General features: G+C 51.7%; 1 protein-coding gene across 1 annotated transcript in view; it reads left to right on the top strand.

The window, feature by feature from the left end:
* The window catches only part of Lars2 (leucyl-tRNA synthetase 2, mitochondrial), a gene marked incomplete in the record, with an annotated part of 104,831 nt that overhangs the window by 61,509 nt on the left and 27,096 nt on the right, over positions 1-16,226 (top strand). The window contains 3 exon segments of the mRNA XM_013513567.1: positions 3,914-4,021; positions 5,972-6,131; positions 14,186-14,290. Of these exon segments, the coding sequence (XP_013369021.1) occupies positions 3,914-4,021; positions 5,972-6,131; positions 14,186-14,290 (373 nt within the window).

Genomic DNA, 16,226 nt, shown 5'->3' with positions numbered 1-16,226 from the left:
GATGTAAATGAAGGACCAGAAACTGTCTTTGGATTGGCCCTGCGTGCCTAGATGTAAATGAAGGACTGGAAATGGCATCTTCTGATTGGTCCTCTGAACAGGGCCACATTGAAATGAACAGCTAAGAATGTGCTTTCTGATTGGTCCCCATACAGTGCTCAGGAGTCAGAAGCCTGGTGTCCTTCTGGGTCCAGTGTTCTTGGCTGGGCCTCGCTCTAAAGGAAACATCTCGTTCCAGCCATTAGCACGGGTTTGTGTGACCTCCGACACATCCCGCCGGGCTGGTTGCCGGGTTTGCCGGAGCCCTAATCTCCCGCAGTTCTGCTGGTTTGATCCTACCAGGGTCAGAAGGCAAAAGCAGGCGGAGTGTGGCCTGAGCTAACCCAGATGGGCTGCCGCGCTGCGCGGCTCCTGTGCCCCCGCCCACGGCGCTCACAGCCCTGGGAGCTCCTCTTCGTGGGGCTCCTTCGTTTGTGGTTTTGTTTGCATTCTGGGGACGGAACCCAGACAAGCACCCGGAAACTTTTCTAGCAGCTGTTTCCCAGCACTGGTTTCCCCTTTAGATGAGAGAGCCCGTTCAGCTGTGTTACCTTTAATCCTCTTTTTATCCCCAGCCTTTTAGTTTTAATCTTTCTCTTTCTCATTCTCCCTGTCTGGGCTCTGAGATCCTCCCTGAGTGTGTGAGCTGGTCGGGGGCTCTCCTCCTCCTGCGCCTGCATCCCTGGATCCACACCCCTGACACACCGTGCATCGTCCGCAGGCCCCTTGCTCAGATCTGCTTGTTTCCCAGCTGGGCTAACGCTACCTTTGCTGGACTCGAGACTCGCAAGTAGCTCTGTCACATTTGTTTTTTGGGGTTTTTTTGCAGGGAAGGGGTCTTTTTGAAGCAAGGTCTCACCATGCAGTTCAGACTGGCCTCGAGCTCATTTTGTAGCCCAGGCTGGCCTCAAACTCGAAATGATCCCCCTGCCTCAGCCTCCCGAGTGCTGGGATTACAGACATGCACTGCCACGCCCCGGCTCAGTTGCATTTGTAAGGAAGTGTTTTGCATCTCAGCTCTGCAACAAGTCCGTAGCACCAGAAATCCAGACCTTACATCAGAAAGCCATTAAAGCAGGGCTGTCAGAGGATGGTTTTTAAACATATGTATTTGTATGTGTTCTCTAAATTCAAACAACGCAGATGTCAGGCCAAATGAGATTTTTCTAACAAAACATTTTCATGTAGAATTTTATGCCAAAGTCAAAACAGGAGACTGAGGTGTAAGTAAACGTTCACGCCCCTGGCGAGTGGCGGGGGTCTCACCCGCATGCCGCAGGCTGTCAGTACACAGAGCCCAGTCACCTGGGCAGCTGAGTGTCGGAGAACAGTTGTTTTTTTAAACTGAACCCTCAGTATCCAGGTTTAGCTGCAGGTGTGGCACTTTGGGATAAATAAGTGGGTTTGGGGTTGCTGCTTGGTCACTCGACCTCTAAAAGGCTCGCTCGCCCTGCTCGATGCTGTTCTGGAGGCGCTAGACCTTTAGACACCTCACTGCCTTCGGGCTCACTGTCCCTTTCTTAGACCGCAAGCCTATGCTGTCTTTCGAGTGAAATGCATGGAAATGATTCCAAGAAGAATCTTCCCGTAATGACACCTTGGCACCAAGAATATGCTTTAGAAAAGTACACAAATTACCACTGAAGAAGAACTGCTGATCGAGTCACACTGATCAGAAGTGTGCCGAGCGTTCCCCTCTGTAACAGCACCCGTTTGTTAGAAGTCGTTAAACCTTGTGTCCCTTCTGTCTCAGACCTGTGTTCTGTCCTCAAGGCCCTTGCTCTTCAACTCCCCTCTTAGCAGCTGATAAATGTACTTGTTTTAACAATCTGTATTTCCTTGTTTACGTCACTTTTTTAACCCTGGTCTCCTCAAACACATTATGTCTTTGACGCTCTTGCTCAGGAGCGCTTTCTGTGCTCCCTTGGCAAGTGTGCTTCCAAGCTGAGCTCACGCCCGCGTCTCTCCTGGGTACCGTGGGTTTATTCCCAGCACTGGTTTCCCTGCAGATGACAGAGCCGGTTCAGCTGTGTTGCCTTTAATCCCCCTTTTATCCCCAGCGTTTTAGTTTTAATCTTTCTCTTTCTTGTTCCTCATTACGTTTTGTATTTCTAGAGCTCTTCTTTCCAATTGCATGTCGCTCAGCCTGTCTCTGAGTGGCCCCTGTTCTTAAACGCGTGCTCGTATTCTGACGTATTCATGTGCAGTTCTGGTTGGACTTCTTCAAACATCTTCATTTAAGTAGGGTCCCGGGGGGCGACCGCAGCTGCCTGTTCAGGCCCATCCTAGACAAAGGGCTGTGAGGCCCCTCTGCGGGCTGCGGGGTGCCAGCGTATGCTAAGAGAGCCGCAGGAAAATACAGCGTCGCCGCGGATGAGGTCTCGATATAGCGATTCCTTGTGAAAATCCAGTAGGATTAATTTCTGGTTTTTGCATCTGGAAGAAGGCTGGCTTCTGCGTAATTTATGTAGAGATACCTGAAAACAGTACCAAGCTCCCAGAGCAGTCAGAAGGTGTGGCGGTTTGTCATCTGAGGTCTGCTGCTCACTGGCTGAGTGAGTTCAGGGCAATCTCATGGTTTTCACTTATCACCCGGGAGAAGCTGAATTGGATTCCAAATCGTGTGGGTCCTTGGGAATCACTGCGGAACAGGACGAGGGGAGGGGAGGGCTTCTTCCTTCAGCTTGGACACACTGAGCTCCTCAGATTGTGTTTGAGAAAGGATTTCGTAGCACCTAGAAAAACAAGCCTAAAGCACCTGCTGCTTGCCTAGATTTTTGGATTCTGAGAAACACAGGACTTGGATAAATTGAGGTGGGGGAGGGGACAGCTCTAGCTTGGCAAGAATTGAGATGGGTACAGCTACTGTCACTGGAGTTGCTGCAGTCCCGGAAGGAGGGGCAGAGAATCTCAGTACAAACGCCAGTCGGATGAGAACAGCCCTTTAGGTCACACAGCTTTAGCATCATAGCTGCCTGCAGTGGGGTGAGAGTTCTGTTCTAACTAAAGTTCTGTTCATTAGATAGTAGCCCTGGGCCAGGCGGTAATCCCAGGCTGAGGCAGGAGGATCACTGTGAGTTCGAGACCAGCGTGGGCTACTTAGCGAGTTCAAGGCCAGCCTGGACTACACAGCAAGACCCTGTCTCAAAATAAGAAAAAAAAAGAAAGATAGCAGCCCCGAAGGATACACTGATTATGCAGAGGAGACTAAGGGAGCTCGCTGTGCGGTTCAAGATACTGGTTTCATCTGGTCAATTTTTAAAATTTCTTCTGGTTTTTAAAAATATTCATAGATTGGCTTAGGTTTTAAGCAGGCATTTTTCTAGAATTAGCATATGAAAACATTCACATTTCATCCTGTTTGAATCCTTTGTCCTCTTCTGAGACCTGAATATTTTAAGCAGCACGTCTCCACCCAAGTTTTCCTGCCTCACCAATTCAATTAGGAAGACAGATGCGGGAGGGTGAGTGTGCGGGGGCGTGCGGGGGCGGCGCAGCAGCCCTGCCGAGGACCCCGGGCGCCGCCGGCACTGGGCCCGGTCCCTGCGTGCGGAGAGGGAGGAGCGGTGCGGTGGGAGGGAGCCAGCCTTCAGATCGGGAACTTTTGTTTCCCTCCCAGACTGTGGGCGGGAATGCGCCGCGCGCATCTGGCAGGGACCTGAGTGAGGCGTCTTTGTTAGTTTTCTTTCTACTGTGGAACCTTGGCTCCTTCTCCCGAACGTTTGCTGCCTCCCGTGAGGCTGGCAGGTGACTGGGGAGAGGACCTCGGTCACCCCCTGCAGCGCCCCGCTTTTCCTGCCTCACGACCCAACCCTAAAGCCCTCGCTTCCCCCAAACGAGCTTCGCGCTCTCCCCCTCTCTTGTCATCCCTCAGGCCATGCAGGACGCGCTGGCTGAGCTTCCGGAATGGTACGGGATCAAGGGCATGCAGGCCCACTGGATCGGGGACTGCGTGGGCTGCCACCTGGACTTCGCGCTAAAGGTGAGCGGCAGTGGCGTCGCCTCCAGCGCCTCACGGGCTCCTTCCCGTCCTGGGACCCGCTGGGACTCCAGCAGCAAGCCACATACCTCGTGTTACACTGTCTGTGTGCTTCTTCACCTGCAAGTTAAGAGGGGAGATTGATTCGAAGAGCCTTTTATGGAACCGGTTAGATCCGAGCTGTTAGCCCTTCCAGATGGTAGCCATAAGCATGATTTCCTACAGAAACGTTTAAATTCCTGCTTTGGCACAGTCTTTGAGATCCGCCCTCTCACCGCCCACACTTCAACCCCTTAATGCCCCGTGGTGTCGCTGGCACTGCGCTGGCCCCGGCAGACAGAAGGTCTCTGGGGACCCGGGCCACCTTGGAGTCACGCGCACACCGTGGGCGTCTCCTTGAGCAGTGGGTCCTCGGCTGTCACTGTATTCTCAGAGAGGTCTGTGTCTGGTTGAGAGGCGGCTGGGGGGCAGCGGGAGGATATAGCTCAGCGGCACAGCGCCTGCCTGACCAGTGCAAGGTCCTGGGTTCAATTCCCAGTACCCAAAAGAAAGAAAGACAAGGGAGCAGAGGCCGACGTGCTTCACTTCTAGGCGTGCCCGACCCTGCTGCAAGGACTGTTCACATCCGGTGACGCAGGGACCTAAGGGAGGCCACCGCTGGAGGCTGCCTGGTCTGGAAAGGGCGCAGGACCGTCCTCCCCGTCTCTCCTAAGTCATTTCATTGCTGTGTTCTATGGGTCCAGGCTGGGTTTCCTCCTGCCTCAGCCTCCGGGTGCAGGGATTACAGGCGTGCACCACCACGCCCTCTAGTGTTCTCTTTCGACCTTCCGATTTCTCCTTCCTAATCAACACTGTGCTCTGTGTCCTCCAATCCCTGCCCTCGCCTTCACCCCTGCACAACATCCAAGAGGAGGAAGCAGCCAGGAGAGCGTTGGCCTCCCCGCCAGCTCTGCAGCACTGCAGGCCCCTGCGCGCCCACCCCTTGCTCCCACCCCCCTTCTTCCCTGTGCGGCGGGCGCAGAGGAGCTCCTCGTGGCTCCCGCCAGTGCCCAGAGGGTGCCTGCCCTTTGGAGACCGGGGTGACTTGTCTGGCCAGGCTGTTCCCCTCCACTTTCCTAGAAGTGGAGTTCTCCAAAGCGGCCAGCCCTCGGGAGGGGCGCTGCACGATCACCGATGCTCTGCCCAGGCTGAGGGCCTCCGTGGGGCTGTCTGGGCCCGTGGCTGCAGGATGGGACCGGGCTGTGGGGCCGGATGTCTGCGCCCTCTCCAGCATTTTATTACGCAGATGTCTTCCTCCGTTCAGGACCCACCTGCAGAGGAGGAGACCTCTGGCCCACAGGCCAGGCGCTGGGGTCGCACGCTGTGGTCCCTAACAGACACCCAGGCCACACTGCGCACCATCGGTCAGCTCCTCTTTGCCGCTGTCGCCGTGTCTGAGTCAGTGGCTAAGGAGGTAGCGCCCGACCTCCCGTCCTCTGTGTCCTCGGCTCCTCCAAGTCCGCCTCCTCGGCACTCCGGCGATGCCTGCGCTCTGCGCTGTAACAGCCCCCAGGACACTGGTGTGCGCCAGCTCTGCACAACCCTGCCCTCCTCTCCAGGCAGTCCTGACCCAGGGACTGACATTTCTCTGTGGATAATTGAGTTCCCTTCATTTTTCCACCAAACCCCTAAATCCCAGAGGGAAATACAGCTCCTTCTTCAAGACAGCAGCAAGACAACACTGACAGTTGCTTCTGATTTGCGACCAGGAAGGGGTCGGTCTGAGCGAGCGCTCACCTCCTTAACTTCTTCCTCTCGTCTGCCCGCCAGACCCGCCTCTGTCCTTGCACCTGGACAGAGGGGCTGTCCTTGGGAAAGCAGAGGAGGGGCACAGCGGGGGGGGGGTGCTCTCGCCAGGACCCTCACAGCCACAGGGCCCTGAGAAAGGAAGTAACCCTCGTGTCCTCCCGCCAGGTGGACGGGCGTGACACTGGAGAGAAGCTGACTGCCTACACGGCCACCCCCGAGGCCATCTATGGCGCTTCGCACGTGGCCATCGCCCCCTGCCACAGCCTCCTGCACAGGCGCAGCTCTCTGCGGGAGGCCTTGCTCGGGGCACAGGTGCCCGGGAAAGGTGAGTTGGCGTAGGGCGAAGGTGGCCGGGGTCTGGCCTCACAGTTGGCCCTTCCCGGAGCTCACGGCCTCCTCTCGTGGTCATCCTATGTGGTTCGGTCTTCACCTTCACCATACTTTATACTTTTAAAGCAGGATAAACCGGGCCTGATGTTGCACACCTGCAGTCCCAGCACTCGGATCGCCTTGAGTGTGAGGCCAGCCTGGGCTATGTAGTAAGACCCTGTCTCAAAACGAACAGATAAACAAATTTTAAAATTATGTATGTTTATATATATAAATAAGGCAGGGGGGTGGAAGAGCTGTAGAAATGAAGATGCTTGCCCCTGGTTTCACCTTGCCAGGAGCTCCAGTGAAAACCCAGTTCTTTGCCTTTCAATATAATCTTAATATAAGCTCTTTGCTGATAGGAATGGAATCTCCTCCTGAATCTGTCATCCCATCACTGAACAGAACTGCACTGAAAGGGACAAGACGGAAGCCCCTGAGAATAAGACACATTTTTGCAAGCATGGCTTGTATTATTTAAAAGCACTGAGATAGTCACCCACCCAGGCACACGGGGCCCTGCCAGGACAGGGTGTCACCAGACCTGCTCCATGTGTGCCAGTAGCCGCCCTGCACGTGGCATGGGTCTGGACGCTGTCCCTGATCCTGGAGACATGGAGGGTCTGGACTCTGGGGTTGCCGCCCACAGCGCCCCCTCTGGCTGACCGTAGGGAAGGGGCTGCATTATTGGACTGCTGCGGAGAGCCGCTGAGAACTAGCTGGGAAGAGGACTCGGACGGCATAGTGGCAGAGGGGGGCAGCGGGGAGAGGCTGTCCCTGAGCGCCGCTGTCAGCAAATCTCCGACACCACCTCCAGTGCCCGAGCACTTGGTCCAAGATGCCCGGTGCCAGGAATTTGGGGCCACCAAGGTCCGTGGGGGATGGGAGCATCTTTGGTTGAGGAGATGATGAGGGAGCAGCTTCCTACACAAACTCTGGCAGCCCCCACCTGAGGAGGAGGTGTGGGGTAGGAGCCCACGAGGGGAACGGAAGTCCCGAGTCAATTAGGAGTAGGTCTCTGCGGTAATTTAAGTGTTTCTACAAAAATCTCACCCCTACTCATTTGCGCAGACTGCAAACTTCAACCCAAAGGCCGCTGCTGAGGTCACTAAGACTGGGGTCCAAAGCAGGGTCTGACTCAGAGCTGCTGCGGGTGGTAACAGTTCGCTGTTTCTGAAGGAGCAGCTCGGAGTGTGTCAGAGACAGTGTCGCAGAAACTGCCCCTGCTTAAGATGCCCGTGATTTCCAGAGAACAGTAAAACCAGCGTTCAGACCAGGGACCTTTCCCGAGAGCCTCCTGGGCCGGGCCGTTCTTGTCCCAAAGTGCTGCGGGGCCTTCCGAGTGAAAATCACAGCTTGTGCTACAAGCCCGCTGTAACTGTCTCTTGGATTTATTTTCTCTTCTTACCCAAAAGAAAAATTGGGTTCTTTTCAGCTATTTTGTTGAAGGGGAAAAACTCATTGTTTTTCTCCTCAGGAGCAATTTGAGATTCCTTGAGGGCTATGACAGTTGTTCTAAAACTGAAAAACTTAAAAATTACAAACATCTCACCTTTACATTTTTGTTCCTGTGGTTCATTTGGGGACACAAATTAAAATGAGGTAATTTTAATAGGAGACTAGTGAACTTACAAATTATAAAAGATAAAGTTCCTGAGAGGAAAAACACTGCATTCAGAACATTTTCATATATGATAAATGGAGAAATTATTTTAGTACCTGCAAACAGCACGCTTGGATACTGGCACAGTGACTTCCTGATCCTCCGTTCTGGGAAATTTATTGCCAAGTGTAATGTTCCACTTGGAATAGCTACTTTCTCCCGTTTCAGTGATCTCTGACATAATTCCACGTGGAGCAGTACACTGGGCAGTACATTTTCCCAGGTCTAATTTTCAGAGTGGAAATATTATTTAGGCAGATGTCAGTTTATGCAGTCTCTAGACTCGTTTGCATATCAAGACCTTGAATTTGTCATGTGACACTGTCAGTCACGAAGGCCAGGAGGTGCACTGACTGTAATGTAACTTTCCCAAAAGGTAAGTTGCAGTGACCTGCAGACCCTGGATCTGTGCCTCTGGCCCTTCGGTGCCAGGTAACCCTGAGCGCTGTGTCGCTGCTGTCCTTTTCCCTTGGGCGTCGGGCTTTAGGCGACTGTTATGGCCGTGACCACTGAGAGTCCCTGTGGCAGACACTTGAGACCGGATTTAAACTTTATCTTTTTTCTTTCTGGAACCAGGAATCGAACTCAGCACCTTGCGCTTGCCAGGCAGGTGCAGTGCTGCCGAGTTATATTCCCGGCCCCTCCTAGGGCTTTGAATTCCCCATGAGGGCTCCTGCTGTTGCTAAGCTGTTGCTACGCTGGTCTCTACATTGGGTTCTTGATTCCCTCAGATGACCAAGCGTCCCGCCCGGCCGGCCTTGTCCCGAGAGCACAGGGGGCAGTGATTTCTGGGTGGAGCTCGCTCGGGGCGTCCGGAAGGCAGGCGGGGTGGGGTCCTGCTGGAGCCCCCGGCTTCTGGCCCCTCCGACAGGTTGTGGTGCTACTGACAGCGTGTGCTGTGCTGTACTTAGCAAATGTGGCTCAAGTGTCTTCAAGAGAGGAAAAGGTGAGGTGTTTCTAGGGCCCTTGGATTTCATTATTCCCCTGACCACCTCTTCCATCTTACTCTGTGCTCTCGGCCTTGTTAGGAATGAAAAGCCCTGCGAGGCAGCCGCAGGAAGTGTCAGGAAAGCCTCAGAGTGCCTGCCTTCCCCGGAGTCTTCCCTTGCGCCCGAGATTAAAATATTCAAACCCTGGGGCTTTGGAACCACGCGGGTCAGCTCTGAGCCGGTTATCCACACGGTGCGGCCTTTGCCCTGTGGGAAGTGAGGTCGGCAGAGGGTGACTTCGATCCCGGTTGTCACGGCCTGTCGGGGAGCAGCAGCCCTCCCCGCCCCAGGAGCTCAACAATTAGCTGCTCGCCGTGTTCCTGCCCTGCCGGTCTCTGATGTACCTGTGCGGGTGTGAGGAGCGGGGAGGGCAGATCCCTAACCCCGGGTAATGATCTCGTTTTGTTTTGTGTAGTTGTTTTAGGTTTGTTTGTCTTTGTGGTAACACAGCAATGGAACCCAAGACCTTTGCCCTGAGCTACATCCCCAGCCCTTTATTTTTATTTTGAGACTGGGTCTCGCTAAGTTGCTAGATTGCCCAGGCTGGTCTCAAACTCATGATCCTCCTCCCTCAGCCTCCGACTGCTGGGATTACAGATGCGCACCAGCACGCCCAGCTTCCATAACAATCCTACTGAAGTAAAATTCACACGCCATACAGCTCACCCGCTTAAAATGTGTGGTGGATTGGTTGCTAAGCTGTGCGCGGACCTGTGCGGCCGTCTGCACAAAGAAATCCCACGCCCTCTTGTGGTCACACACCGTCTTCCTGCCCAGCCTTGGCCCCAGCCAGCAGCGTGCCTCCCTCCGAATCCACAGACCCGCCTGTGCTAGCATTCCGTGTCAGTGGAATCGTGTGACCCCTGTCCCTTTACGTCTGGCTTCTGTTCAGTTAGCATAACGTTTTCACAGCTCCTCCATATTATAGCCTGTCCCAGTACTTCCTTCCTTTTTATTCCAAATAATACTCCGTTGTGTGAATGGACCACATTTTGTTTATCCACTCATTAGCTGATGGTCATTTGAACTATTTCCCTTTCTTTTTGCTATGGTGAGAAATGCTGCTATAGCATTCTTGCAGATCTCTGTGTGGGCACAGATTTTCATTCCATTTGAGTCTTCTGCTAGGTGTGGAATTGCTGGGCTGTGTAGTAACTACTTGGGGAATTGCTAGAATGTCTTCCAGCTCCAAACGTGCGGTCCCCCCGGCAGCCAGCAAGAGGCCCAGGCCTCCGCCTCCACATCAGTGCCTGTCATTGTCTGTGTTTCCCATTATCCTGGCAGTTGTGAAGTCCTGGCTCATCGTGGTTTTGCTGCTTATTTTCCTGATTGCTGATGATGTCAAGCATCCTTTCATATTCACGTTGCCCATATATATTTTCTTTGGATTTAGTCTTTTTTTTTTTTTTTTTTTTTGAGACAGGGTCTCGCTGTGTAGTTCAGGCTGGCCTTGAGCTCACTTTGTAGCCCAGGCTGGCCTCAAACTCGAAACGATCCTCCTGCCTCAGCCTCCCAAGTGCTGGGATTACAGACTTGCAGCACCACGCCCAGCCTTCCTTTGGATTTATATATCTTCTCTAGAGAAACATAAGATTTATAGATCTTCTTTGATACATCTTTACATATAGATATATAGATAATATATGTAATTATATATTGTATAGATAGCATATCTATTATATAATACATTACATAGATAATATGTAATAATGGATATATAAATACATAGATTTATATATCTTTTTTTACTTATATATCTTCTTTGAAGAAATGTTTATTCAGATCTTTGCCCACTTTAATTTTTATATATTCTGGACATACTCGCCTGTTGGATACATGCTTACAAGAAATTGTCTTTTCATTTTCTTTAAAACACAAAAGACTTTTCTTTTCTTTCTTTCTTTGTTTCTTTGTTTCTTTGTTTCTTTCCTGTGCTGGGATGGAACCCAGAGCGTGGTACACGGCAGAGGAGGGTTTTACTGTTGACCTACATCCCCAGCAAGGTTCTCATTGTGATGAAATCCAATTTATCCGTTTTGTCTTTTGTCTATTTGTTCCCTTTGCTTTTGGTGTTTAATCTAAAAAACTATTGCCTAGAAAGGTCGTAGCGATTTACGTGTATGTTTTCTTCTGTGGGTTTTGTGGCTCTGGATCTTAGGTTAGATCCTTAATCCTTTTGGAGTTAATTTTTATATGTGGCAGGAGACAGAGCCCCAGCTTGACTCTTCCACATGCAGCCAGTCACCTTAGTTTTAATTCATGTTCCTGTCACATCTTAAAAATCAAATCGTGTCTGCTTCTTCATTTTTTTCTCTTCACTTAATATCTATCAGAAAATGTTCATTTTGTGTGCAGGCTTTGCCATTATTTTTAATCCATGTACAATATTCTATCAGCTCAGTTTACCATAGTATCCTAAATCATCTCTATTGGATTGAACGTTTGACTTTCTGCATGTTTGAGCCTGTAGTACAGATTGCTATGAACATTTTGTCCACAAAGGTTTTTATAGAATTTTCCTTAGGAGATAGTCCTAAGAGTGAGGTTTTTTGGTCAGGTGAAAGGCATGAACATTTTTCTAGTTCTTGTTATAAGTTGCTTTTATTGGTTTCTGAAGGGACTTTCTCAGCTTATCGTACCATATCCAGTGATAAGTGACTTTGCTGCAACTTCACAAACAGATGTTAACTTTCTAAGTTTCTCCTAACTTACCGAATATATAAAATGACACTTGAAGATTATTTTAATTTTTATCTCTCTCTCTTTTTTTTTGGTCTTTTTGAGACAAGGTCTTTCTGTGTAGTTCAAGCTGGCCTTGAACTCACTTTGTAGCCCAGGTTAGCCTTCAACTCACAGTGATCCTCCTGCCTCAGCCTCCCGAGTGCTGGGATTACAGGTGTGCGCCACCACTCCCAGCTATCTTTTAAAAATTACTGTTTTAAAAATTCCAAATGATACATGTACACTATGTGAAAAGTCAGTGAACACTAACAACAACCGCAAAAAGAACTAGCTCAATCCTGTAATGCCAGCACTCGGGAGGCTGAGGCAGGAGGATTGCTGTGAGTTTAAGGCCACCCTGGACTACACAGTAAATTCAAGGCCAGTGTGACTTGCATAGTAAGACCCTGTCTCAAACAAACAGAATACTAACAATATATCTACAACAGTGGCCTCCTCTCACAGCAGTGTCTAATCATTTTAGGTCAGTGGTAGTTGGAATGTGAGTTTAGTGGCTATGCCGGGTTCCATGATAAGCCGGAGTGTCTTTCCTGCTCTCCAGCAGCTGGGGGGCTCAGGAGTCTCTCCACTGCCCTGCCCACTAGGGTTTTCACAGTAATCTGCATTTCGTCTTGTTCCGGTGCAGGACAGGGCCAGGAGAGGGGCGAGCCTTTTCCTCCGTGGTCCAGACCTAGAAGTTGCTCCTGGACCCCCAGGGCCCCAGGCCGCTGCACAGGAGCTGGAAGCAGCCGCCCACGCCAGTGCAGCCCGGCGTCCAGCCAGTCCACCGCCAGATCAGAAGGGCAGACGCAGGGTCAGCTGGAGCGAGGGTGGTTTTTCTGGCATAGACCTGCATGTCTGTGTGAGTTGCCAGCCCTGTTGTCTGTCCCTCCAGGAACGAGCCCTAAACAAGAGCTCCTGACTGTCACTTCCGCCCCAACCCCAGCCGCCAGCCTCCTAACGAGGGAATGTTTAATCTCCTACTTCGGAACTGGCAAATGCATCAGAAAGCACAATCTGTAGTCAAATATGGGTCTCCGCTCGGGGACCCGGCCGTGGGCCCCTCCCAGTGGGTGCATCTGCGCCCGGGTGCCAGCCGAGCCTGTCTCACTCCGTGCCGGACCCCCGAGGTGGAGGAGGATCAACGCTGCTTTGAAGCCTGCAGGGCTGCCTTAGCTCTTTGAAGTATAAATCCTAACTCCTGGGCTTACTTTAATATGGGAGTTTTAAGATATGCTTTAGATAATTACGGGAAGTCTTAAGACATGACGAGCATTAGAACGTATGAGTTAATTGGTTATAGCAGTTAATGGTTGCGTTCTGAAGAAAGTTCAAATGAACTCACTGCCATCGCTTCTCGGCCGTTTGGCCAAGATCAAGCGTGAACTCGCTACCATAGTGGTCTATTCACCAGCTCTCCGCCTTCTTCTCTGGGCCTTGATTTAGGTCTTCCGCTTCCCGCCCTCCTCTTATTGAGTGAGGATAGACACATGTGGCTTGTTCCCCCGGGGTGATGGTTACTGCAGCTAAGACGGTACAGTGTTGGATAAGTTCAGTATTTTATTGTGACGACGCACATACACACGTGAGCCGTGTGTATTACGATCACATTTTCCTTCGCATTTTCCCTGAAATCCATAGCGCCCTCTCTTTTTTGCTGTGTCTTCTTTGAACTTTTGCTCCAGTCTTACCCGCATCTTGGTCCCAGCTCTTCAAAACTCCTCTCAGTCCCGTTTTCCACCGGTTTCAACCCACCCGCGAATCTGTCGGTCCCTCTTTTCCTGAAGATGCTTCCTGGGGAGCCGTCCTGCTGGGATCTGACCTGCGCATTCCCCCGTTTTCTGCGGCACGTCGGACCTCGCAGACCTCTGCTGTCATCGTTCGGTGAATGCCCCTCCCGTTTTCCTTTGCAGCACGCTGTTTCTGCATCCTATATCCGATCTTTCTTTTTCATTTAACCCCTTGTTTTGCTGGAGCATGTCCTGCAGTAGCTCCTACAGAAAGCGTACATGGGAAAGAGCTGTTTAGGGTTAGGATGTCCACAACCTCTTTGTCATCTTCTAGCCCCTCTCTACTCTATCTTAAGGTGTTGTCATTTGAAATTTCACCTCTCCTACCCTCACTCAAGATAGATTTTGTGTGTGTTGCTCTTCTGTATATTAGAGATGTTTTTCAAAAGGAAAAGACAGTGAGGAGAATGTCCTTTGAGCTCCCCAGCTGGAAAGTAAATATGCTATTCTTACTTCTTTGCTCCTGAGCGCAGATGAACATGTTCTTCCGGGCTTGTTTAATGTCTTCGTGTTCCTCTGGTGTAAATGTCCTTTTTTAAATTTTTTTGGTTTTTCGAGACAGGGTCTCGGTATATAGTCCAGGTTGGCCTTGAACTCACAGGGATCCTCCTGCCTCAGCCTCCTGAGTGCTGGGATTATAGGTGTGCGCCACCATGTCCCACAGGAGACCATGATTTCCCTATTATCATCAGGAGACATGAATTTCCTATTAATACCTTTCGAAGGGCACACAGCCCGACACTCAGCAGATCTAGCCCCTGTTTTTCTCAGTTGTCTCCTGAGACACGGAGGGGACCAGCGTCCCCAGTGACAGACGTGCACCGTGGCTTGCTGTCCTTTTCAGATTGCCTCACTCCCGTGGTGGCTGTGAACAAGCTCACCTGGCAGGAGGTCCCTGTCATCATCCTGGCCGAAGCTGACCTCGGGGGCTCTCTGGATTCCAAAATAGGTAAGCAGCTATTCACATGTCATCACCACCATCTAATACCGGGACGAAACCCAGCTCCTGCGCTGTGGCTGCTCTCGGAAGAGCCCACCGTGGAGTCCGTGGTATTCTGCCTTGTGCGTGTGGCGCTGGGGACTGAACTCGGGCCGCGAGCAGGCTGGGCCAGTGTTGTACCCGAGCTCCAGCCCCGCCCCCTCCCTTCCCTGTAGTCAGCCTTTATTGAAGAATAGTGTTTGAAAGCGTTAATTATATCGCACCCGGCCAGTTACGGTGGAAAACGATAAACAGTGCCTGGCCCCTGGACGGAGAGTTAGCTGGCGAGACTTAGACGCATGCATTGGGAACGGTACGGCTCAGATGAAAATCCGGAATCAGGACTCAAACAGAGCCATCGGGTGCTGAGAGGGGTTCTGACCATGGAACCAACCCGGGCTCTGGTGACGCCCTGGTAGGAGGTGAACTTGAGCTCAGGAGAGATTGTGAGGCAGCAGTGGAGCCGAGGCACGGTGAGAAGTGTGCACTGGGTGTCCTCAAAAACTGTCACCCTGCAGCAGGAAGTTTGGGACAAAAGCCGGCAGCCTGCGAGATGGCCCTGTCCAGTCTCCTGCCTGAGGCCCCAACCTGTGCGTCTCCCTGCAGGAGATTCCAACCCTAAGATCACACCTGTTCCCTGGTAAGGCTCAGACCAACATTTGGTTGTGTTTGGGCAGTGCTGGGGCTCAGGCCCAGGTCCTCACACTTGCCAGGCAAGTGTTCTACCGCTGAGCTACTCCCCAGCACAGCGAGTCAGCTGCTGATGAAGGGACTTGTGGAGCCTCAAAGCAGAAAATAGATGCTCAAGCCGGGCGTGGTGGCTCACGCCTGTAATCCCAGCACTCGGGAGGCTGAGGCAGGAGGATTGGTGCGAGTTCGAGACCAGCCTGGGCTACAAAGTGAGTTGAAGGCCAGCCTGAACTGCAGAGAGAGACCCTGTCTCAAAAAGACAAAAAAGAGAGAGAGAGAATGGGTACTTGGCCGTTCAGATCTACTCTTCTATTTAAACCTATTCATAATCCCTTCTATTACCCTTACGCATTTTGTAATTAGGAAAATTTATCAAAATAGTCAGCCAGGATAAACAATAAGGCAGCTCCTGTTGATATGGCTGCCTGGGATTTTGTCGTTATTCTTTGATATTTTGAGTGAAATCACTGACACAATATTGGGAGTTCAGAAGGGAAAGGCAGACTTCCTAGGCATGCCTGGAAAATCTCTTCTCCTGTGGCCTCAATTCCCTTTCACTGCATCATTGGCGTTTTATAAACCATCACCCCTTGCCCTCCAGGAAGGGCAGAAGCAGAAAGAAAAAAGAAAACAAGAGATAAAGCCGTATTTCTGCCATCCCACCTGTACCGTTACCAATAGTTCACGTCCCACGGAGCTTCCTAACACTGGCGCCTGGTGACGGGGAACACTCTTTATACGGCCAAATAAATTTTGTGGTCACCGCGTCTCCTTGCACTCGTTACTGCAGCCTGCACACTTGGTGTGTAATAAACGGCTATTCCTGCTCCTTGACCGTGAGCCCTTTCTGTTCGGTTTATCGCTGGCCGTTTGTCCTGCCCCTTGAGTCCACTCTGTGTCCCTCACTTCAGCCGGTGCTTCCTGCCACAGCCTCAGCTGGAGCCTGCAGCGCTCCGCATCCCGCAGCTGCTGGCATCTTGCAGAGAAAAGGGCGTTCACACCCGTCCCCCAAACGTCAGGCCTCAGCGGTGGCAGGGAGTCCCATGCAGGGAGCACTGTGGATAGGGGTCACCCCCCACGGTGCATGGGACTACCCACAGCAGAGCCCCCAGCATCCGAAGCACCCAGCTTGAAAAACAGCACCCTTTGACGGAGCACGGGAACAGCACCGGGGGCAGCCTCGGAGTTACGATACTCACCTCGCTCCCTCGAGGAT

This window comes from Chinchilla lanigera, unplaced genomic scaffold (assembly GCF_000276665.1).
Source record: "Chinchilla lanigera isolate Chin_1 unplaced genomic scaffold, ChiLan1.0 scaffold00019, whole genome shotgun sequence".
NCBI lineage: Eukaryota > Metazoa > Chordata > Mammalia > Rodentia > Chinchillidae > Chinchilla > Chinchilla lanigera.
This window is presented reverse-complemented; position numbering and strand designations above follow the sequence as displayed.